Genomic DNA, 26,208 nt, shown 5'->3' on the forward strand with positions numbered 1-26,208 from the left:
GACCCCAGGCCTGACGATGGGTGACAGTATCCTGTCCGCACCCAGTCTGGGGGGGACGAGCCCCATCCCCTGAGCCAGTTCCACCCAAAAGTGGTGCAAGACCAGCATACAAGGAGGTACCGGCATGGGCCCCAGACGTGCTGGTGTCCAGTGCCATGGCCAGATGAGGTGGGAGAGGTCGGTCCACTGGGACGTTCCCAAAGGTGCTATGGTGTTTCAATTTTAAAACATATGTCAGTTAGTAATAGTCAACACATTCCAGGATTAGGTATAACAGCATGCATAGATATTCCCATTAACCCAAAAACACCAGATATGGAACAGTTGCTTAGCAAACACAACACATGCATTTATGGAACCACAATGGCCATTACAACAGCATGCAGGTACATTGTTGGCAGCAAGCCACCAATGTGGGAGTATTTCAACATGGCACATGCATAGAACAAATTTCAATATTTATCAAACAATAGGACATCTGTCCCAACAGTAGATTTAATAGTGCACATACCGACTGAGTTGTGCATTTAGTTTATTGTTACAGATATGGTGGGGGGGGATGTCTATTAACGACTTGCATATCCCTGTAGTTCTCATTACTTTCCTAGTCAGTGCTGTGATCTGTACATTACAGGTATTATTACACTACCCTATGGCCTTAGTTTGGACAGTGGTATGGATGTAGACAACTATATACATGAACTGTGTATGTAGTTCATGTATATAGTTGTCTACATCTATATACATGAACTGTCTTTTACCTGCAGTATACACCTCTTACCTGGTATACCTGTGGAGGTATTGTTTGTTAACACTGCCTGACTGTTTCTACACATATTCTCAGATTCCAGGTTGATGTTATGCACATACCTCTCCAACTCTTATTGCACACACTCTGGGCATGTCTTGACAACATGCAGGTGAAACCGGAACATATTTTGACAATTGCCCTCATAAGCCTTTGGTGAGTTGTACAAGGACGGGTTAGTTTTCATAGACATTTTACAAATATTTACAGGCCTGACAGTCAGTTATATGACATTAAATGCTGCCTACATGTCAGAGATTAGCACGCTGGTATGCCAGGGGGACAGGGTAGCAGCCAGCACGTATGGGCCAATTCTTTGGACATTCCCAACAGATCTGTACAGTCGAGGGTATGATTCTGCATACAGTTTACTACCACTCCCAGGATTTGAACCATGACTGAGTGTGCTAAAATAAAACAGTGTACATCACAGTTGGGTGTGCTATATAGATATTTGCTGTGTATCTTTTCTCTGAATTCTTTCTATAAGTCTCCCGTGGTTTTACAATCTGACCTTTTAATTACAACACTCTTATACAGGGTTTCCTAGACAGTTTTATTATATAGCACTGTGTGAATGACAGTGATGAGTAATACCTTATTAGACAGAGATACTGCAACACTAACACTGCCATACAATACCAGACTAAACAGTACCAGTCCAAGATTTCAATCTTTTATTTATAGGCACAGTTTTTGTATCTGACAGACCTGTGGGGTGAATATTTGTTAATACTACTTGAATGTTGTCACACATATTTCCAGATTCCACATTATTATTATGCACATAAGTCTCACTCTGTTACTGCAACACACTCTGGTCATAGCTTCACAACATGGGGTTGGAGTTGGGACATACTTTGCTTATTACTCTCATAACACTTTGGTGAGTTGCTAGAGTGACAGGTTTGTTCTTATGGATATATTTCTGACAGTTATGATGTCTGACAATCAGTTGAACGTCATAATTTCTGCCTAAACTTCTGGGATCAATCCACTGATTTGCCAGGGGGAAAGGCAAGGGACTTACACCAATTATCTGGACTTTCTGACAATATCTGTACAGTTGTGGGGCATGATTCTGCATACAGCTTACTACCACTCCCTGGATTCGAACCATGGCTGTGTGTGCTAAAAATACAACACTTCACATCTCAGTTGAGTGTGCTATTTGGATTATGTTGTCTGTCTTTTCACTGTTTTCTGTCTAAGTCTCGCTCAGTTGTGCAATATGATTTCTTGTGATTATAACAGTCGCATACAGCCATTCCTACACATTTTATTTATGTAGCACAGTGTGGGTAACAGTGCTTAATATAACAGTACTATTAAGAGATTGCAACACTACATTACCATATGATACCAGAGTAAACAAAAGCAGTCCAGCAGTTAGACCTTTATTGTCAGGCTGTTAACCTTTTATTTACATATAACTTATATGAGACTCTTCCTGCCATATTGTCTGGCTTATTCAGTACATACCATACACAATACAGGTTTTATACTGGCAATTAACTTTCTACTACTTTTAGATTTATTTCTTATGACAGTGCATGCAAGATTATTACTAACTTGCCTCGCGACAAACCTTTGCAGTCTACAGGTATGGGCTTCCTGATTCATAGCCCGCTTGTCTGCTGCTGTCAAAGACATAAGAGGAAGATTTAGCCATAAGTATCCATAATATACATGAGCTGACAATTATTGAACAGGTAGTAGACTGATACATACACACAGCTGGGACATCACCGTCCACCTAGCCTCTTGGATCCACTGATCCAAGAGCTCCCTTTTTTGCTGTTTCAGGTCAGCATAGTGATGTCTGACCTGCTCACCAGTTCGAGGTATGCCAGTGCACTGGTGAGGTCACAGGTGGGACAGTCCCAGGCTTTTGCTTTGTATTGGGAACCTTGGTACTGACTCTGCAGCAGTCTCTGGTCATGTTCTTTAACAAGAAGTCCTGCCATGCCCCTGGATGCCACAGCACTGTGCCCGGAAGTGCACTCCTTCACCCACACTGGTCATAGTGCTTAGAGGAAGAAGCTGCAACCAGTTATAAGATGTATTCCCACCTGTGAGTTTAAATAGGGCTGATTTCCCACACTTTGGCGTGATTGGACGGTTTTGAAAATGCTAAGCTATGGGCAAACCTGCTTACTTAAGGTTGGCATTGCTTAAAGGGGTATGCCAATGGGCAACCTGATTTAGCTGGCCTGCACATTGTTTACACCTAGTAAGCAGGGGTGTGCAATGCTTAGTATTGCTTAATTTGTAATTTGCATACTATTTGCTGTTTGGCATTGATTTATCATTCATTACATGTTATGTATGTGTTTGGTATGCATAATTCATGTGTAAGTACACTGTATGGGGTCCTTGTGTTTATTGGGGGATTTCAACACTTTATTACAATGACACCTTACATCTGGACTTAATGCAGTACTCCAGTTCACATGTTTATGTTATGTAGTAGGTTATACAACATACAATTGTATATAGATTCCTTTCACATGTAAATTTTGATTTTCCTATAGTGAGGATCTGTTTGGTGATACCTCAGCCTTATGTACTGCTATGATGGCTTACTTTTTAACCACTGTGACTACAATGTACATGGTCCTGGGTTGAAGACCTGCAAGGGCCATTTATTTTGTTGCTGAGTAGAACAGCGGCTGTTAGATACAGAGTGATTAAGGCACTTTTGAGCAATTTTAAGTTGGATTGCGTGGGTTTGCTTGATGGTAAGCAATGCTAACTTGCGGTTACATATGCTTACAGAGAGTTAGCTTCAATATTGCTTAACCTGTGTGAGCATTGCTTAACCTAGAGCAAACAAGCTTAAACCCGCTTACTATGGCTTACATGTGCTTACTCCCACTTACCCCTGCACTAATTTAGACAGAAATGTAACATGGTTCTTGGGAAGGTGGTGGATTTGGACACTCTATGGATTTATCATCCATTGCACATTATACCTTTGATTTGTATCCGATTCATGTGTACATATACTGTATGGGGCACTTGTGTTTATCTGTGGATTTTACAACATATTACAATGACACCTCACATCTGCATTTAATGCAGTACCCCAGTTCACAAATATATGCTATTTAGTAGGTTATACAACAAAAACATATTGTTCATAAAGTGATTTGTCATGGAAAATGGAATTTACTGGAGTGAGAATCGAACTGGGAATGATTGCTCGGAAGGTGAATGCTCTGACCACTACACTATTGCAGTACTGCTTCATATGCATGTATCTTGATATTTATCTTCTTGTGCCATTTAAGCTACAGTATGCATAGCTAAGCAATAGGCAAAGCCATGCACCTACGGTTATATTTAATCTGTTTGATAAAAAAAAAGTGTTTATATTATTATATTTTAAATATTGATCTTATAAACTTGGGGTGATGCTAGAGTAACGGGGTTTGTTTTTATGTACATTTTCTGACTGATTTGAAGTCTGACACTCGTATGTTTGCCATTACTTCAGACTTCATTGATGAGACCATCCCAGTGATTTGGCAGGGTAAATGAGGGACAGGCCGGATGTATGTGCCACATATCTGGGCATTCTGCATTGATCTATGCTGTTGGGGGTATGCAAACCCCTATGAGCAGTCTCGCTCATTGTAATTGCCAAACAGCAGTTCTTGACTGTGGGGGTGTTTATATTGTGAGCGGTCTCCTCTCAGATACGCTCCCTGCACTCGTCCACGCTCCATGTCCATTTAGGAGCTGAAGCAGTGCGCCTTTATTACTATGCATGGCCCACTGACGTGCTGCTGCTAAATAGTCACTTTCATGCAGGAATAAGTTATTCCTGCATGGAACCTTACTGAATCCCATGGATCATGTTTCATTTGTTGCATATAGCAAAGCTATATTCACTCTTAATGGCAAAATAGTGAATGATCAGCTTTCTAAGTTAGTGTGTTTGCCTATGTAGTTTTTGTAGTCTTTAATATATTTTGTAGATATTTTGAGTCAAGTAAATCATTTGACTCAAGGCTCCTTCAATAAGCACACCAATATTGCACAGCAACCATTTATTAATAAAATCCTAATGAATGCTTCATTATACAAAACATCTTATAACAAAGATCAAACCATCAAACAACTGTTGGCAGTGTAAACCTCTCCCATTCTATGTCAAAGCAGCAGTGCTAAACTACACTGCTAATTCTGAACATACTACCATCATCAGAAGCAGTGTGCTACCACTCACTTCTGCATGTCCATACAGGCTGTTCTTCTGTTACTAAAACCCTTTAACCAAATATTTCAAAAACAATGATATATGAAAATTAAACAAATCTAAACCAGTATTGCTTAAGTGAACTCCATCCATTCTGTACCAGGAAGGGCCTCTATCATCAAAATCACTATACTCAATCAGATATAAACCCAACTTCTTCAAAAACCTTACAGCTGTATGATTAACAAATCACCTCACCCTCAATGGCCATAAAGCTACCTACGTGTCTCCAAACCAGTATGGGAATTATCTCCAACTCCTATATCTGTCTGGGGAAAATTTCTGTTTTAAAACTAATAAACTGGCCATTAGCCTCCTCAAAAAAGCTCTTTTGGACAACTGAACCAAACTATTTCCACATAAAGCATCAAACAAAATCTGTAGTAAGCCTAACCTTACCAGGAACTGTTCACATCTCCCCACAGCCGCCAAAAGAAACCACAAAAAACTTGCCAAAGCATGTTCCAAATGTCAATTCAGACCCAACGTAGCACTATCAAGATGAATCACCACTCTCTTTACTGCCCAGTAAAGAAAAGAGTTCCCAAAAACATGGATCAACCTAAGAAACAAAGAAACAATAAGTATTCAAATAATTTTATCTCATAAGAAAAGTAGGTTTCAGAAGATCAGCTCCCCACAGTATGAATCATTTCTATAGACCTTCCTTCCTCAAGAATAAACACTCTCCCAGTCGTAAAAGAATGAACCAAAGTCTACTTCCAGTAATACCCTGGCATTCTAAAGCAGCTCATATCCTATAGTAAACCGCGATGCCACTACTACTTTCCAATTAGTGAAAAATCAAGTCCTCCATTCTACCATATCACAGCCTCTGTAATTGCCTAAACTAGGCCACTGGATACAATAGATTTTCTCTGTCGCACTGCAATACAACCTGTTGACCTTTCCCTACTTGGTCTGTCTTTGACTTTAACCAAATTACTACATCAGAATCTGTAGCACAGATATCCCTACACCATAATAACTTCAACACTTCACCCACTCTAAATTCCCTTGCATACATATCTACTTCTGTGGCTTCCCAAAACATATAATCACCTTGATCAGAAGCCAATTCAAACAAAACTTTCAAAAAAAAATGGAGCATCTGTTTATTCATGGGAAAATGGTAATCTCCTTTCACTCCTCACATTCTCTGCCAGCCTTTCACTAACCTACCTACTGCCCATGCCTTGGTCAAATCCTGAAGGCCTGCCAAAATTGCCACAGCACTCAGTGCCACCAACTGCACTTTTATGGATCTCACTGCCTTGCCTAAAAAACAATGCTGAACCACATACCTCATCACCAAGACTACCAAACACTTCCCATCGTTGACTGATAATAACTAACAAACTCTGCAGAGGCAGCAACTGCTGCATTGTAAGCCATCCAAGTCAATTCTGACCAAGACGTCTGGATCAACCCATCTGCTATACCTCACTAGGTTCCCGTGTCTTGGGGGGCTGTACTTCAAGATCTTACCTCACAGTTAGAACTGGAGCTTGATATCTGTGACTCTGAAGACAAGAAAGACTGTCAGCTACCAAAATAACATGACCAGAAACATGCCTGACTGAAAAACTAAAATTAATTAATAAACTCTGGAGCATTCGAAGCTGACGTTATGTGAAACTTGCAGTGGTGTATTTTAGTCTTCTGTTAAGTACAAACTTGCAGTTTTAAAAGTACTGTATTTTCATTGTTTCTGTTTCCTAATTATGTGTTTCATTGAACAGTGTGCTGTGTGTCTCTCTCTGCTATAACAGGGGGTGGTGGTCTTACTTATTTGTTATCTGATATTTAATAGCCTAGAGGGCTTCCTCTGTACTTTAAGTGCTAGCCACAAAGTTTGAGAAATCATTTTATGCTCAACTTCTGAGAGACTGGCTTGGCTACAATCATCTGCATTAGAAGCTGAAGTTAAGTGAAACTTGCAGTAGTGTATTTCAGTCTTCTGTTAAGTACAAACTTGCAGTTTTTAAAGTACTGTATTTTCATTTTTTCTGTTTCCTAATTGTGTGTTTCATTGAACAGTGTGCAGTTAGTTCCCCACCCACCCTCCGTGTTCTTGTGTTGGTATTAGTGTTGGTGGCTCTGGAATTGCCTGCCCCTCCTGTAAGTCTGTATTAGAACACTCCTCCTGGGTCCATCCCATTTGCTCACTTAACTGAGTTTTGTGAGATCATATTCTGAGTCTAGTGTGAGAAGATTTGAGAAGGCCAACCCAGTTAGATTATTCCTTCCTCTCTCCTTGCACTTAAAAAAATTTGCACTTTATTCATCTTCTATTACTGTATTTGTGTTTTCTTCTACTTTATTTTGCTTTGCTTAAAAGTACTCAATGTTATTTATTCTGCAGCATTTATTACTGCTTGGTAGTAGCCTGATTAAATTGTAACTGTTATTCTAAGTCTTTTGGTTTACGCACTTGAGCTTCATACAGGTTGTTTTACATTAAGAAGGTTTGTGGTCTACACTGTTGTGGCAGAACAGGTGGCTTACATCCATCTAAGTTGGGAACAGCTGATTGAAGGCCCAGTGTCTGCTATTCTAAAAGTGTATTAGTTCTGGTTTAAGCACTTGGGCTTCAGGCCAGTTATTCTACATTAAGAGGGTTTGTGGTCTGCACTCTTGTGGGAGGAGAGGCTGGATTCTGCCCTTCTAAGCTGGGAATTTCTGGTCACAAGCTTATTGTGCCTGCTTATTTGAACTGTTTCTTTCTGAAATTGGTGCACCTTGTTGCTGTAGCATAGTCCAGATTCAGACCTGCTGATTCTAGCTTTGTTTGTATAACTTAAGCACTGATCCAGGCCATCTTTTTTTGGAGAAGGTTCCCCTGCACCCTAGTAGCAGAAGTGTGTAGTTAGAACTTGTCTGATTGAAGATTGCTGGAACAGTGCTCAGTTTTGAGCTTTTTTCTGGTTAATTGGGTAACTTGTTTAAATCAGTTTGTTCTTTTTCTATTGTTTTATATATAAAAACATTGTACTTTATTCATCTGATTTTACTGTATTTGTGTTTCTTCCTATTTTATTACTAGGGGCATTGACTACAACTCTGATCTGCAATATGTAAAAATAAGTATAATTTTCTGGGCATTTAAAGTGTTTTTTTTGATTGTATCTGTTTTATTTTCTGAAAAAAAACAAAAAATATATACTTGTTTCCCACCTTTCTAAGCTAGTATAGTCCAGTTTTCAGGTTAGTGCTGAATTCAGGGCTGTGTTACAAATCTCTATGTTTGCCTATACCTTACTTGGATAGAAGGAAGTTTGTCTGTTCACCTGTGAGAGAGGGGAGCTTTGAGCAGCCTATCTGTCCCTGGAGGAATGGTTCCAGCCCAGAAATTAGTAGTTTATTGGCCATTTGGCATAATTTCTATCTCTTTCATTTCCCTGCTATAAATACCACATTTGTCCGGTTTTGCACGCCAGGCAGTGCCAGTTAGCTAGGGTAAATCTATTCCCAGCTCCATACAGTCTCCTCTTCAATTTTTCCCTTGGAACTAGACAAACTTTCAACTTAAGCACTCAAGCCATTCATTTCTCAGCCTGGCACTTGCTCAAAACTCATAGCAAGCACTTATAAACCCTAGCACTAGACCCTTCTGCACTGTACTGAAGGACAAGGCTCACTATTTGACCTTACCAGCCATCCAGTAAAACAGTTCACTGTACCTATCCAGGCATGTCCAAAGGGCAGTTTCAGGTGTACTCTCCAGTCCAACTGGTGAATCTGGGCATTTTGAGGCAATGTTACAACTGCCTCATGTACCAAGACAACCCTCTCCTCCAACCACCAAACACTAATACATGCAAGAGATGCAATTATACAGCCAAACTGGAGGCTAAGCTCTCTCAACCTAAGACTGGATCAGACAGTCAAGAGGAGAAGGAAAATACTTGCATCACACCACCAGTCCCACATAGACCCATTAAACCAGCACCGGCAAAAAACACACATAAATACACAAAAACATATTCGGAGGCTCTAAATAAAAATCTGCAAAAGCAACAGCAACCTCCAAAGCATACATCCAAGCAACCTCCACCCCCCCCCAACACAAACCATAAAACACATACTTCACAAAACCAGTGTGCCACGCAATCACAGCCCTTAAGGCAAAATAACATACCCAACACACTAGTAATAGGTGACTCTATAGTCAGGCACACTGACGTCCCACTCACTAGGCTGAATAAGTAGAAGGTTACTGTTAGCTGCCTGTCGGGTGCCAGGATCTGCCACATAACACAAGCACTCAGATCACTCCACAACAAGTACAAATATAACTCTGTCATTGTCCATGTTGTTGTGAATGATCTAAGCAGTACCTCCTGGACTACATGAAAAGAGACATAGAAGAGCTCTCTGATCATGTAGGCCAGGCCGGTATTACCCTGACCCTGAGTAATATCCTGCCCTCACCAAAAATGATACCATGGTATAAAGAAAAAAATTATCAATTTCAACAATTGGCTAAGTTTATGGTGTCATACAAAGGGGATCCAGTGTCTGTCTGCCTGGGATGACATGCTCGACAAGCCACGCTGCTTCACTAGAGATGGCTTGCACCTGTCACCCTTAGGCTTTTGAATACTGACCAAGGCTCTTGCCATCCCCATAGTGCCTTTTTTAGGCAAGGCTCAAATGACAAACCCACTGTCATAAATAGCACAAGTAACAGACAACTGAGGTTAATGCTACTCAATCCCAGAAGTCTAAACCTCAAAATGCACTAATTCGAGGAACTCATCAGTATGTAGAAAATCGATATATGTGCAGTAATAGAAACCTGGTTTAAGGCTCCAGAGAGCACCCCAGCACTACCAGGCTAAAACTCATACCATGCATTTCGATCACAGAACCTGAACCGAAATACAAAAGGTGGGGGTGTATCCATATTCATCAAGGATACCCACACCTCCAGGTTACTGGCACAGCACGATGCCTCAGAGATCATCCACATGCAACTAACAATGAGCAAAACTGCAATTCAAATTGTAGCTTGCTACAGAACACCCACCATATCCCAGGACCACCATTCTGCATTTCTGGAAACACTGGGAATCATAAAGGTCCCACCAAACACCCTAATATTGGGTGATTTCAATTATCCAGACATTAACTGGAAGAACTACTGAAGTACTAACTCCCTTTCCCAACATTTCCTAGAATTTATAAACTCAAACACCCTGGTTCAACTGGTCAACACTCCCACCAGAGGTGACAACATATTGGACCTGGTCTTCACCAACATGGGCGACTGGTGTTCCACACCAGAGGTCAACCTGTTGCTGGTTAGATCTGACCATAAACAAATCACTTTGGATATCCACATTCCACCCCCACACCCGGACAAGGAAACCACAGTCAAAAACAAACTTCACGTTACTTAAGACCAAGGTGGAATGTTTCAAAGCCCCCATGCTGAAGGATAATGCTGTCCAAGCTGCAAAATCATTTACTAATGCATTCTATGGGCACCTACAAGAATGCATGGATCATGCCATCCCAAGCAAAACCAAGACTCACTCCTCCAAGAAAAGGAAACCAGTCTGGTGGGCCCCTGCCATAAACAAGCTAAACAATAGAAGGAGAAAACCAGTACAAAAAAGAGTAAAATCCCAAGAAGGAAAGACATCCTTGATCAGTATCAGCAGGAAACTACGATTTCTCATAAAATCATCCAAGGCGAGCTTCGAAAGAAAAATTGCCAAGGACTTCAAAGATAACCACAAGGCACTCTTTAGCTATGTCAAGAATCTAAGTGGCAATGCTCAGATCTGCTTGGAGTTAGTGCAGAATGGCACAAAATACACTGAACCGACCGATATCACCAACAACCTGGCAGACAAGTTCAGCGCAAACTTCACCTCCCTTTCACCACCAAAAGGGCCCATAAACATACCAGAAGAATTTAGAGTCCCTGAAATCACAGACACTCAAGTTAAAACAGCCCTCTCCAAAGCCAAAAACACAGCATCAATGGGACCGGACGGTGTTCCAGGCTGCGTCTTACATGAGCTCAAGATGAATTAACCCCTCACCTAAACACACTGTTCAAACTCAGCCTCTCCACAGGCTATGTACCCATAAAGTGGCACCCAGCAATGGTTATTCTGCTCCACAAAGGTGGAGCCACAACAGACCCCAGGAACTATCGCCCTATAAGCCTGACTAGCTTGGTCTGCAAGGCTATGGAGTGCTTCATCATGGAACACATTAACAGAGACATTGGGAACCCCCAAACACTGGACACTACCCAGTTCAGCTTTCTTAAGGGCAGATCATGCCTCCTAAACCTGGTGGACTTCTTTGAGACAGTTACCAAGGCTATAGACGAGGGAAAGGTGGTACAAACAGCCTACCTAGACCTTCAACACCATTCCCCATTCTGATATTATAGACAAGCTCACCAGCCTAAACATAAACCCCTATGTCACAAGATGGGTTGCCAACTGGTTCATGAACAGAACCCACATGGTGAGAGTTGTGGGATCTAGGTCCGACTCTAAACCAGTTGCAAGTGGTGTTCCCCAGGGCTCAGACCTAGGACCCCTCCTGTTCGGCATATACTTCTTAGAGGTACAGGCAAGCACAGGAGGACTATGGCTGACCAAGTTCTCAGATGACTGCAAACTAAGGGCTATAATTGACTCAGTGGCTGACACAGACATTCTCCAAAAGGGTCTCACTGAGATGGATACCTGGTGTCAAAATCATGGCCTCAAGCTAAATGCCAAAAAGTGCATAGTCATCCCCTTTGGAAAAAACAAAGTACCCACAAACTACCACATAAGTGGCAGTCCCCTAAATATGGAAGATGTAATAAGGGATCTGGGGACCCAAGTAGATAGTAATCTCACCTTTGATAATCACATTGCCAAAGTGGTTAGAAAATCCTTCTACGTGGCCCACCTAATCACAAAAGGGTTCACATCCAGCTCAAAAGAGGTTATTGTGCCCCTCTACTCATCACTCATCAGACCCATCATAGAGTACAATGCCCCATTTGGGATGTACCTTACAAGACACCTGCAACAGCTGGAAAGACCACAGAAGTACCTAACCAAGAGGATCACTGGCCTCAAACAGATTCCCTATGCAGCTCGACTGAAGAAACTCCAGCTGTACTTCTTTGCATACTGCCTACTCAGAGGTGATCTCTGCCTGACATACAAGGCCATGTCCAACCCAGAATTGATGGACATGCTCCACTAAAGAAAACCTTATCCCCTCAAGCCACATTCTCTAGGGATCTAAACCTCACCTTAACAACAAATAGGACATGCTGGAGGGATAGAATCCTGTCCCAGAGACTGCCCATGCTTTGGAACAAGATTCCAGTCTACATTAGGCAGAGATTCTCGCTAACACTCTTCAAAAGGAACCTTGATGAGTGGATGGGAAACAGAAAGTTTACCCCGGGGATCACTCCAGTGGCTCTGCTGGACAGAGGCACAGGGAACTAATCTAAGGAGTGGTGAAAGCCAACACATTCTGGCTAGGCTTATAAATGCCTTCAGGCAGATAGCCTAGTACCTACCTATAAACCTATAAACCTATTAATTTCCTCAAAACCAACAGCAATAAAACTGATTTCTTTGACTTTTCACCAAAGCATGCGCCACTACTTTGTTATCAGACAGGAAAATAACTCTTTCATTCTACTACTACTCTTCCCAAACCACCACTGCCACAAAAATCAGCATGGCTTCAAAGAATGCAATATCTCTCCTCCAATCTGTTGGCTAGTACTCTGGCCAAAGTACCTCAAACCATTCCTCATCAAAAATGCCCCCATGCCCTGGGATCCTCCCATCTTAGTACACAACTTTAACTTCTCACCGTGCACTCATGACTCCTTTCAAAATAAGACCCCATTAAAATCTACCAGAGACAATGCCCAAAGCACCAAATCATCCTTCAGCATCCATGTAATCCTGACTCAGTGATGCTTACCCCATTGCCTCTCAACAAATTGGCGAATGGCCTATAAAAATCCCTATCAAGGCTTATCACCCTGCAGGTGAAATTTGTCATCCCCAACAACTCCATCACCTCCCTAATCTAGAGGCCCTCAAAGTGTTAGGCCCATTTCATGTGCCGCCTTTTGACTGTTATCATATTCCCCCCTTCGGGGTTAGTTCCCAAAAAGAAGCCCATGGAAGTTAGGCTAATTCATTATTTATCATTTATTTCATTTGACAAAGAAAATAACTGATTCTTTATATCCAGCACCAAGCCCAAAAAATTTGAAAAAATCCACCTGACTTGGCCCTTGTACTTTGTCAAGTGCTAGCAGTTCTCCCAGTTCTTTACACAATTCTTAAAATCTACTTTACCTGCATCAGCTTCCCACTGCCCCCCAACAATGAGCAAAAAATCATCTAGCTGACACCTTGCTCTGCCAAATCCAGTGCAGTGCTGTACTGCATTTTTCAAAGGCAGGGCACTCTGTTGCATAGCCCATCAGCATTGACTTTATCAAAGTAATAGCACCCTTCCAGGCACATGTTAAGCAAACACTAACCAAGCTCCCTGATTACAATGATGTGAAAAGCCACCTCAGTTTCCAGCTTGACCAACTAAGGGTCCTGAAATTTGCGAATTACTCACACTGCATACTGCACTGCTTGTCAAATCTACAGATTAAATAACTTACTGAATCTTTTCATGGTAAGATAAATGATGAATTAGCATAAATATCATGGGCTTCTTCTTAGGAACTAAACCCAAAGGGGGGAATCTGATAACAGTCAAAAGGTGGCACATGAAATGGGCCTAACACTTTGAAGGCCTCCATCTCCTTATCTAATAATCTGCAAATTATAACTTACTTCACCTTAACTGACCTGATATTGCAACAAAGCCTCTGACTCTCTCCTACCCCTGATGTAATCAAATCGCCCCCTGAAAACCTTCAATCAATTTTTGCACACCTGACCACCAGGAAAACTTTTCAAAAGAGTCTCCAACAGCATGATGTTAATAGGGAAGTGGGAAAACTTTCCTCCCTCTTTGCCCATGGGAAAAACAAACATGGTTTCTCTCTGCCCTCAAAAAGCACCCATGATTTTGTTGTGACCCTTCAGTCACCTGTCTAAAATCATTCTGCCCTGGTGAAGCCAACTGACAAAGACACCCATCTTTATGCCAACACTTCATCACAGCATTATTCCCCCCACATCCCATACACACACATGCTTATACCTACATGTGGGCCAGGCACACCTGTCCATGTTAAAAGCCCAGCATGTCCCTACAACTTCCCCTGTATCTCTCATTTGCCTACCTTGCCTCCCACCCACACTTTCCAGCTTTGTTGCAGGTCAAATATTGGCATACCTAATCTCTCAAGGCAAATTCTTATCAACTACTTTCATGTTGTAGAAATTCTGGTCATACCACAGCCAAGCATAACCCAGCTTCAGTCTCTAAGCCACACTGAGCATAAAAAAAATTTAAAAATGGCAGGGTCTTAATACATTTAGCACTATGGCCATATAATACAAGAAACCCAGGTCCAAGCCCTAAATTTCCCCAGCCTCTGGCTACCTAAGGCTGTAAACAGAAACCATATCTTTGGTTCCATAACCTTCTGCATCCACCAGTCTCCGCACCCCATCCACATCAATTAAGTCAAATATATCAACAAACTCTCCTTTCCATATCTTCCCCTTAAGTTCCCCAGAAACATGGAGTGTAATAAATACCACAGTCCACCATTTAATAAAAACTTGGGTTGCCAACCAGTCCCCAGTTGTTCCCCCAAATCCAGAATGCTATGCTTAACTGTCTGTCCATGATCCTGACCACCCTGGCCCATAGATGACTTGAATATTTCTCCACCTGCACCCTCCCTCAAACCCCCCTCTCCTTCATGCCTACTGCCATCCTGCACCTGCACCTGAAATGATATCAATGCCTGTAACCTAGACCTCTCTGAACCCTGTAAACTCTAAAACTGCTCTAGCCTTTCATACCCCACCCCACCTTCAAATTATAAAATGGATGCATTACTTGCAGGAGAATGGGGTTCCACCACTGCATCTCCACTAATGCCTCTCCTTCCTTGTGTAGGTGATTTGCTCAATATCTTTCCTGTCATATCAACCTTGGACTCCTCCACCACTTTTCACTTTCTCCTGCCTCTTATGTGACTGCCTACCACTGGTTCCAATGATGCCTCTCCACTGGATTGTCCCAATGACTCCACATGCTTAAATAGTTCCTCCTCCTGGGACAACAACCCTGGCTCAGTGGTCCTTTAGGGCTTGCATTTCAACCATCTGAAAACAAAACAAATTTTATTCACAAACTGGAATGCTACCAACATGAACAGCCTCTTCCCATACCCACAACTCCAACCTCCTGCTATAATGGTATGCTGTTTGGATAATTGAAATCACCCTCTACAAAGTGCAGATCACAATCATTAATTATATCCCCCCATATTAACTTACCCAGTCACCTCTTTATTATGCACACACACACACACACACACACACACACACACACACACACATATATATATATATATCTATATATATATATATATATATATATATATATATATATATATATGTATATATATACTGAGTGGATAGCACATTACTGACTGACCAACTTGGTCCAGATATAAAAAAACACAAACTCTATGCTATATCCCAAAATGACTTGACAATGCATTTGAGGTACCCCATATGCTGAGCTGCTACTGTAGCATTACCTGTAGTATCCTTGTACAACCCATGCTGAATTTTTTTGTTATACTGCTACTCAATACAAGCACAATTTCACACTGTTAAATATAGCTATACATGGCAATTTTTGTGAATGTTACTCACCCGTCTGTCTAAATTCACACACTGCAGAAAATTGTCAGAACTGCTAATTAAAATGGTAACCCACCATGCTATTTAGCCTTTGCCATAATCCAAATTTTCAACAAACCTACTAACACTGCAGTAACTGCCTCACCTTCCTGAAAACCTACTCCAAACCTACCCTCTGTGTAACTGCTTAACATTGCATACAAATATAGTGTACCTCTAAATGAATTCATGCACAACTTGATAGATTTCTCTAACTAACAGTCAAAAGCAAATATTCAGGTTTTGACACCGCGTTACACTCTAATTGAAAAATTGCTCAGAAGGGTCTCAGTCTTCTGTTCTGTAAGGCAAAACTTCCTGTCCACCCAAAAGTACCCATATTCCTCAAAGGTTTGGTCATTACACTACAACAAATGTTTGCAATCAGCAATTTACTTATTTTATTTATTTTATTCTTGGGTTTGATTTTTTTTATCTAAGGCTTTGCTGCCTGACATGCTTCACTCCAAAGAGTCAATGCCCACCTCTCCTCCTTGCCAATGACTTCCAACCTCATGTGATGGCCCCTATGACATTGTACCAACATAAATACCCACACCACCATTGTGAGGAATGACTAAGTACTCTACAATGTTATCAGACACATGAGGCCATAGCCTTCTGAAGCTACATGGCTTATCCCACAGTTTTACCTAAATGCTTAAGCAAGTGCCAGTCAAACTGATCTGGAGGACCACAGAACCAATTATTCCCCATTTTATTTTTATAGTTATCTCCTAGATTCACCACCCTTGATATTTTGCCCACCGTTAAGTCTGTACTCCTTTTAGCAGCACTCACATCCTCACCTAAATGCACCTGTTGCACAATCTTCATGAACCCAAAGCATTCCTTAACTCTAACCAGGGACAACTGTTCAACTCATCCTATACCCACTGGGACCAAGTGTGTGGAAAAAATCTTACCCCAGCCTCTTGTCCATGCTATCCTTACTAGACTTCGTTAGTCAGATGTGATTCTCCTCTACCAGTTGATTGCTTCAAGCCACACCAAAATGAGTCTTGCCTTATCCTGCCAATGAATATAAACCTCATCCAACTTTCTCTTCTCCAACTCAGTCACTTCCTAAACTCCACTCCAAGTTCCCTCCAACAATTAACCATTTTGACCATTACTCATCCCTATTGTCCATGCCTCCATACACCCCTCATGCTGCCCACTTCTCCCTCTCCCTCCCCAAGCTCACTGCTCTAGATGCTTTGGACAATTGTGTCTGTGTGCAAACTGCATTTATATTATATTATATTAACAGTAATTTGGTATTAATAACCAAAAGTTGCTTGATATCACTTCTTCATTTAACTTGGCAATTTTGCGTTTATTAAGTTTATATAGATATAAACACATTTCCATGTAGCCTTGTATTTACTGTTCAGCCAATATATAAAAGTTTTGGAAGTAGAAGCTATAGCATATCTTTCTATACCCAGAAATGTTAGTCCTGCAATATTCCATGTTTTCATATGTTTTATTGCATGCTATTCTTGGCTTATTAGGATACCTCAAGAAGGTTACCATTAGTATTTCTATTTTCTGATCTGAGATTTATGGGGAGTTAATGTTCTCAGTTGTTAAAATATCATTTTAATCAGTAATTATCTCTCTTCAAATAAAACAAAGTTGCTGTTCCACCTGTCAATTTAATTTAGTTCTGTAACATGCAATTTATGTTTGATTTTATTATTTTTTTCTTTACTTGGTGTTATGGTTATTTATAAGCAATTTGTTTACTTCCCATACATATCTATATTATATTTTTCTTTAAATCTTTTTTGTAGTTTATTTTATGTTCATAAGTGTACATTCTCTAAATAAACTAAAATACTAACTAACTAAATGAATGAATACATTTCATTCTAAGAATATCACTGAAGGTTTTTGTAATTGTATTCTGTACTTCTTTAAAAGATAATTATATAGCACTATGTATTAATAACATATCATCTACAAAGAGCTGTATCCTTGCTGCATGTTGATTCTTCATCTTACAACCCATTATATGTCTGTATTGTTTTTTATGATATTACTGAATGGTACCATAGCTACAGCAGAAACTGTAGGCAGTAGTCAACATCATTTTCTTGGGCCCATTTTAATGATTGCTACTTCTGATAAAGGATTCATTTAACATAGGTTGTATTATCCTTATAAAGAATAAGCAATAATGTTATGACTTTTAGAGAAGGTGAAACATGTAAATAATAATAATAATAAACCAGAATTTTTGGTATCCAAAGATTTTTTCTATTTCTAAACTAAAAAAAATCTCCTTTGATTCTTGTATTGTACATAGTCTGTTAGTGTCTTACATAGTCTGTTAATGTTATAAATGTTGCTATGTTCTACCAGAGCTTGACTATTGACAATGAATCCTAATTGATTTTCATGTATCAAGTGTGAGTTTTTATTTTTATTCTCTTTATGAATATTGAAATAAACATCTGATAATCCACATTTAAGGACAGTAGCATGCACAATGAGAAGGATCTTTATCTATTTTTAATATTGGTGTTGTTAATGAAAATATCAATAATCTCAGAGTTTAATTTCTGTCTTGAGCATTAGTCTATACATATGTTATCAATTGCACAATTTTAGTTAGAAATAACTTATAGTCTTCTGGAATTAATCCATCTATCCTGGAGCTTTATTTTCTTTTAATTTCTTTATCAGTTGTAGAAATTCTGATACACTTATCAGTTTTGTTAATAGGTCTTTAGGACACTCAGCTAATCTCTGATGTGTATTATTCTCCCAAAAAAGAACTGTATTTGTTCATTTTCTGATTGCATTTCATTTTTTTCACTGATTCTTTCATAATACTTTTACAATTCCTTAAGTACGTCTCTCATATCTGTTTTACTTCCCTTAGTCTTCAAACACTAAATAGTACTAATCTGGTTCAATTTGTTTAATATTTTAACCTACTGGTCAAATTATGTAATTGTCCAAGTTTAATATTGATTAAGTATCACAATCTTAAAGCCCACAGTCTTGAAGGTCATAATCCTGAGACCATAATATTAAAAGAATAAACTACTGATGATCACACAATCTAAAAATCTTGAATACCAAATCCTTCTGCCAGTGTGAACCCAGAAATTAGTGCTAACATGGGTCCTGTAGTGGGACAAGTCCAACAGTCTGATATTGTAGTTATCATCATGTTGGTCTTTTGAGGTCATTGTTTCTAGATTCTAATTTTTAAGACTGTAGGTTTCAAGATCATGATAGGTGACAGCGTTATGTTATGCAAGTTTCAATTTCTCCGGTATTATTTCCTTTTTATGACCCTGTAGTTATTTATCTTTGCTGTTTAGGCCTTTCATCGTGTCTAAAAATATTTTCTTTTTTGCACTTTTTGGCAACATCAATTTTTATTATATATCTTTCATCTTCTTGTCCCATTGTTTGTATTTGTTTCATATCCAATGTGTAATTTTCCTATACAGTCGCTAAACATGTCACTAAATTAAAAAAAGTGTATTTGTCTTGAAAGCAATTCTTTAAATTCTTCCATTTTAGTAACATATACAGGTATTCTATTATGTATTGATAATTTATTACTTACTGTTAATGCAAATGTCAAATAATTAAGATACAATAGGAGGCATGTTGTTATTTTCATTTAGGTCCATAGTCCAATATTCTATCATTTGTAGTCTGAGTACCAAATACAAATGAATAATGAAGGAAGTTTAAAGACTTTTCTTGCATTCTTCTGTTCAAATATTTTAATTTAATTGATCCCATCAATTTTTTAAAATTTTATCAGTAATGGAGATTCAAAGGAATTTTACTGACTGAGTGTCTTCCTTGCTTATTACACAATTAAATTATCCTGCTGAAACTACATTTTCCTTCATATTAGTAACATTTCAGATTTTATTGCATATTTAATACCAAGATCAGGTGTCCAATAAGGATTTGCCAGTGTATATATTCTATTTTGGTATTCAAGATCTATCACGGATCATTCATCATATATCATTGTAAGTAGATTTGATTTTTGGCATTATTTATTTATTTATTTGTTTGTTTATTTATTGAATTCTAAAATGTTACTGTACCTCATCAATTAGATTTATAGTATGACCCAGTTAATATTTCATACTGGCCTGTAGTGAATCTATCTCTTGCTTTTTCATTTATGAGCATGTGTGTTTCTTGTATAAATGCAACATTAACTTTTTTGTAGGTACTTGCTTATACCATGTCTTCTTTGGGCATTATTTTTCCATTAATATCAAATGACAATATGTTTTCAATGATTTATCATGACATGGATTTAAAACAAATGTCTTCATACAATGGTACCTCACCTACAGTTTCCTTATAAAATTAATTCCTTCTTTCAGACTAACTGATCTGTAGAACAGATAAAAGAAAATAATAAAACATGTATAACACTTCTTAAACTTTTACTACCACAAAAAAGGGATCCATTGGCCCCTTAGCTCAAACAAATAGTATTGCAAAAGAAATTTCAGATCAGTTTCTCACTTCTGCTATCAGTTTATTCATAGTACTTAGCTCCACCCCAAAGTGAAACACTTATATTAACAGTTCAAATAACATTCTAGGAGACTTTTGAGAAAAAAAAATATTATAATTGCATAATTTCATGCTCATTCTCAAGTCTTCATGGTTGAACTATTTGAATTAATAATGTTTTGAACTATTTGAATTACATGGAGCAATAACTTTTATTGTAATAAGTATCCACAATACACTGGTTTTATAGTTACATTTTATATACACATAAGAGGTTTGAAAAATATAAATATGCAAAGATCCTTTTATGCATATTTTCTAAGACCAGTTTTATGAAATAGAATTTTTTTTAATTTAATGTTTTTAATTTAAATTATATTAGAGCTATTTATCTAATGTTTATTATTAATTGTCTTAACTGGACTTAATTGGTTAATTGAATATGTGTTTTATTTATAAAGAGAGTTGATTTGCTATGTTGAGTTTGTCTGCAGAAGTTGGAGCATTGGCTTCAATGAAAGCACTTACAATAAATGGTGTGGAGTACTTACAGTCTGCTTGCCTTTTTGTTATTTTGCCAAATGTAAAACCTGACATTCTATCAACTTTTTAAGTATGTATGAGCAATATTTAAAAACCTTCCCTATTTTTGCATTTTTCTCTCCCCATTGTTTATGACTTTGCCCAGATTTCTTGCTCTAAGAGGTTGAGAGGTATGGTTTGTACTCTAACTTCCAATGTCTTGGCAATATAGTTTGATAACTATTCAATTTAATGTGATGCTAATTAAAATATATCTTTTAGACAGGAGCACAAAGAAGGAAGCAGATAGAATAAATGTTCCACCAGTAAAACAAAAAGTCATATAACTCCACACAAATACTGGGTAGAGCAACCAATGAATAAAAAATCTCAGTATGTGAATCAATAATCCAAATGAAACAAATTCAGTCTGTATAAAATCCCAACAAAGGCTTTATTTGTAGTACTTACCTAGGATTATTGATTCACATACTGAGATGTTTTATTCATTGGTTGCTCTACCCAGTATTTGTGTGGATTTATATCTTTTAGACAGACCTCTCCATAAAATGTAATCAAATTCTTTTTTTTGTATACCATGAAATGTTTACTACTTCTTAAATAGAAGGTAAGAAGAGTTTATTATTAATATGAATCAAATAAAATAGTGTAAACATATGTAGTCATGAAGAGATAAAGAAATTATTGTTAACATTATTATTATTTTCTTTTTACCTTCAATTCCTTTTATGTAACTTCTTTGTGTTCAATGATGAGGGATATACTTAAGACAGCTCTACCAATATGTGCATTTATACACAACTAACCAGCATAGTAAACAGATACTTGTCTGTAGAGAGAATAGTTTAAGGGGAAAACTTTTGGTGAGTTTAACTACATCTTCATGCTATGTATATTATCTTTTAATGCCAATAAGATTAAGATTTCTTATTCTGATATATTGCCTTTTGTAGATGTACTAGTCCAACAGCATTAAATAGTAAAACCTACTAAAACATAGTTACTTTCTGCATGAAGGGAAATATTAATGTAATGCATCTATGAATTTTTTTCTCATGTAGCAATAAAATAAATTCCTTACTCTGCATCTTTCTTTTCCTTCTCACTCCTATTTTCAATTGTCTTCCCCAATTTTTTAATTTTCTTTTCCCCTTTCTCTTCCTTTTTCTCTCCTACTTAGGTTTGAGCTTTAAAAGTTTATTAGATAAATGTATGCATTATATATAAGCAATAAATAAAAAGTATAACCTGAAGTGTTCACATCAATGTTTATATGTTCTTCTGTGAATACTTACAATTATGTTATGGTATATTACTAAATTATAAATAATTCAAGCATGATTGCAATATCGGAATCTCAAAATAGCCTAAAATGGCTCTTTTGTATGCTTCCAGTTCACACTCACACTGCCTTTTGGTGTCCAGAACTTTTTGGGGTCTGGCTTCTTTAACAAAGTGACTTAGGAACTAATAATACCCAGTATTAGAAAGGGCAAGGAGTTATTAACACAATGACACTAAGACTGTTAGTCTAAGGTGCCCTGTAGTGAAGAAATGATCTTTGCTTGCCACCTATTTTTCATATTTTCATAACTGGAAGACATACATGTTATTGATGTATGTGGTAACTGTGCCAGGATGTTGGTATTAACAAAGTTTAGAAATTGTTGGGCTTGTGCATTAGAAGGCGTATAGGATTCCCAATCTATACAAGTGTAGTTGAAATCTGGCATGAATATTGTATTGGGTTGAATGGTGAGGGACTCTAGTACATTGAGTTAAGTAGTATGGGTCTCCTGAGACATGGAGGGGGACCTATATATTGCAAGGATGTGGTACAGTACCCTGTTTATGGTGAGTTGCACATGTATGAGTTCCATTGTGTCATACACTTTAACTAGTCTGAATGTGAGATTAGTCTTAATACAGACTGGCACTCCTCCACATTTAGTTCCCTCCTGTGCAGTAGCTGGTCTAAAGGTGCAAAAGGCATTATAACCTTGAACTGCTGGGATACTCTCAGCAACATAAAACCATGTCTCCATTACTACACAGATGTCTACACTACAGGGAGAGGAAGCCTTCAGTGAATGGAGTTTCTTGTTAAGATTATATATAAATGCATGTTTATTGAGACATTTACAGAAATATGAAACCATTTGCTTAATTGTATAATTAGCAAAACAAATAATACTAGATATCACTTAAGATGTGCAAATTAAAGTATAGATATCAAACATAGTTTTCATCAACATTTAAAGTTTCCCATAATGTCATATTTTGTAAGTCACTCAGTCTTTGAAGTGTTAAGTACATATGGAAATATTGTTTATTTTCATAATTACTAAAAAATCAACTGTCAATATTTCCAATATAGTGTGATAGAGACCAACACTGACAGTGGTTTGTCCTGTCTCCCACATTTGCCGGGTGGTGCTTTGATGTGTATGTGCGTGCAGACTATAGTACCAGCTACTTCAGGGTATTCTGCTATTTGGTGGAAGAGACACATATTGCTGGTCAACTCCTCATGGCTGTTGTAGAAATATATGTGCTCACTGGCATGTGCTGACATGGCATCCAGGAACTGGTGGTGTACCCTGGATGCTGATGCCTGTGAGATCCCCATGATATACCCAGGTGGCCTTTGGAAGGGACCTGTGGCTAGTATTCTTAAGCCTACACATACCTTGGTATCCACTGGGATGGGTTCCCCTCTGTTGGTTCTGTGTGTGATGCATGGTCGGCAAAGCTCAACAATTTGCTGTAGGAGGTCCCAGAGGGAAAGGTGTTTGCATAGTTTATAGTAGTGTGCTGGGCTGGGCTGCTGCCTGTGTAATTGGCTGATTCTGACACATTTCACCTGCCAGCTGTGCTAGTTCTCCTTGATTACCTTCCTACTGTTGTTTTCCCTTCCCATTGCCTTCCTGCTTAAGCCCCGAGGTGTGCCGCACAAACACAATGCTCAGAGGTGAATAGAGCTGCTATTTCCTTTTTTAACTTTTTTTTTGTTTATTTGTTTAAAACCCAGTGTGCAGCATGCACACCCATTTAGGCAATGTGAAGACGGCTAAACAGCTTCAGACACACCCCCTTCCTTAGCTCTGCTAAGCTAAGGGTAAACTTGAGCCACAGAGCTCCAATAAGCTTACAGTATGCCTGACACACCCCTCTATAATGTCAGCTAACTCTTAGGCTTGCACCATGGTTTTCCTGCACCTACACAGTTGGGTGCAGGCTAGACATGAGGGGAAATCTGTGATTCAGTATCATTCCCCGTATTTGCATAGAATTGACTGCTAATGCCTAGTTACAAGTCTGACAATGAGCCTTCCCCCTTAGCAACCACTATTCAGTGGGCTTGCTGTCTTCTGCCTGCCGTTGACTATAATGGCAAAATTATTATTTTGCATAAAAAGCTTTTTTCAAGATTTTAGTTTTATTTTCAAGCTGATCCCGTTTGTGCACCGCTGCCCTACTCTTAAACGGCCAAAACTGACCAAAAAAATAAAAGTTATTTTTTGTTCATTTGAAACTATTTTCCATGCCAGTGGCCATATATTTGTCCACTGGCATGCCTTCCACATTATATACACCCTTTATTTGGAGCTGTCATGGCTCCATTTTGTAGTTTGCAGAAATGTACTCAGTTACTAACTTAGTACATTTCTGCAGGTTACACTAATCCTACACAGATGGCTGCCAGCTTCCTGGATCACTAATTCACCTCATTTGCATGGTTTTCACCTGCAAATGGGGTAATTAGAAAACAGGAGCTGTGTCCATGCAGGAAAAGTGCAGGAGAGCTCTTGCACATCCCGGGAGCTTGTTCCTGGACCTCTCATTGGTGTTATTGCCTCCAGTAGCTCTTGCATTATTCCTGCATGCCATGCAGAGCTTGCTGAATCCCAGGGATTGTGAAAAAAGGCATAGTGAAAGAAACACACCCCACTGGGGATTGAACACAGGACCTTCTGCATGTAAAGCAGACATGATAACCACTTCACTACTCAATTCATAAAAAGAATGTAACAGTGTTATACACAATAGTAACATCCTAAGGCTAAAAAAATACATTTTATCTGTCTAGAGATCAGTTAGTATCATGTACAGACCTTGCCCCTTTTACTTGAGAAAGCAAAATTGCTCTGGCAGCTACATTTAAATGCACAATTTTGGCCAGGGCTAAATGATGCAGAGAATATAAAATGTCTGCTTAAATTAAGAGCTTTAAACAGATAAAAGGAATGATTTATTTATGTATTTATTTATTTAGCCTTAGGCTGGTACTATTGTGTATAACACTGTTACATTATTTTAATGAATGGAGTAATGTATTGGTTATCACATCTGTTTTATATGCAGAAGGTCCTGGGTTCAATCCCCAGTGGGGTGTGTTTCTTTCACTATGTCTTTTACTATGCTTAGGTTATGTCAGGCTAATTGATGTAAAAAGGGTGTGTACTGAATTTTCATTGTGACTGGTTTAACAGCATTTAAGAAACTTAATGACAGTTTGTTAATTTATTTGATGAAGTTCCTTTTTATATGTTAGTGGGATGAAAGTGCTTATCTTTTTGGATTACTTTTACCTACTGTGTTTTTATGTACTGCATTTGGCTGAAGCAGTTTTTAGCTGTTCCACTTGTAATAAAAGCATTTTGGAATGTGGAAGCCTTTTTTGCCCTGCTTTTTTTGGATTACTAGTGCTGGTTTGGTGTTCTTCTTGTTTGGTGTTTGACTTTGGGCAGAATGGATTCTACAAAACAACGACCTTCACAGATTTTGGAAGATTCTCTTGGTGACTTAACTGCTTTAATACAGGAATTAAATAAATGTATGGATCGATTGGAACAGTTGTCTTTATCTCAAGTTCAGTACACATCATGTTTTTGGTACACCCCATGAAGTTTTGGCTTCTACAAGTGCTTCCAATGCCATTCCTCCACCTAACAAGCTTTTTTCTGGTGGAATTACAGCAAATGCTTCTATACAAGGTGAAAGAGTTAATAATACTTTTAATGGGCAAATAAATGGGCCTTCTAAAATGTTAAATGGTCTTCCTTTACTCAATGAATGCCTGAATGTGAATGGTTATCCGAATAATGTTGCTGCTGCTACTAATAGCTCCCTAAATGATAAACTTGTTGAACTGGACCGTAATTTGTTAAAAATAAAAAAAAACCCAGATG

At 38.6% G+C, this 26,208-nt stretch overlaps 1 protein-coding gene across 1 annotated transcript in view; it reads left to right on the forward strand.

Annotated features, from left to right (window-relative positions):
* Positions 1-25,924, forward strand: part of LOC122797042 (histamine H3 receptor-like) — a 70,918-nt gene extending 44,994 nt beyond the window's left edge. Inside the window, exon 4 of the mRNA XM_044065816.1 lies at positions 25,724-25,924. Within this exon, the coding sequence (XP_043921751.1) occupies positions 25,724-25,924 (201 nt within the window). The remainder of the gene's footprint in view (positions 1-25,723) is intronic.
* Positions 25,925-26,208: the final 284 nt, after the last annotated feature.

This window comes from Protopterus annectens, chromosome 3.part0 (assembly GCF_019279795.1).
Source record: "Protopterus annectens isolate FY-2018-M chromosome 3.part0, PAN1.0, whole genome shotgun sequence".
NCBI lineage: Eukaryota > Metazoa > Chordata > Ceratodontiformes > Protopteridae > Protopterus > Protopterus annectens.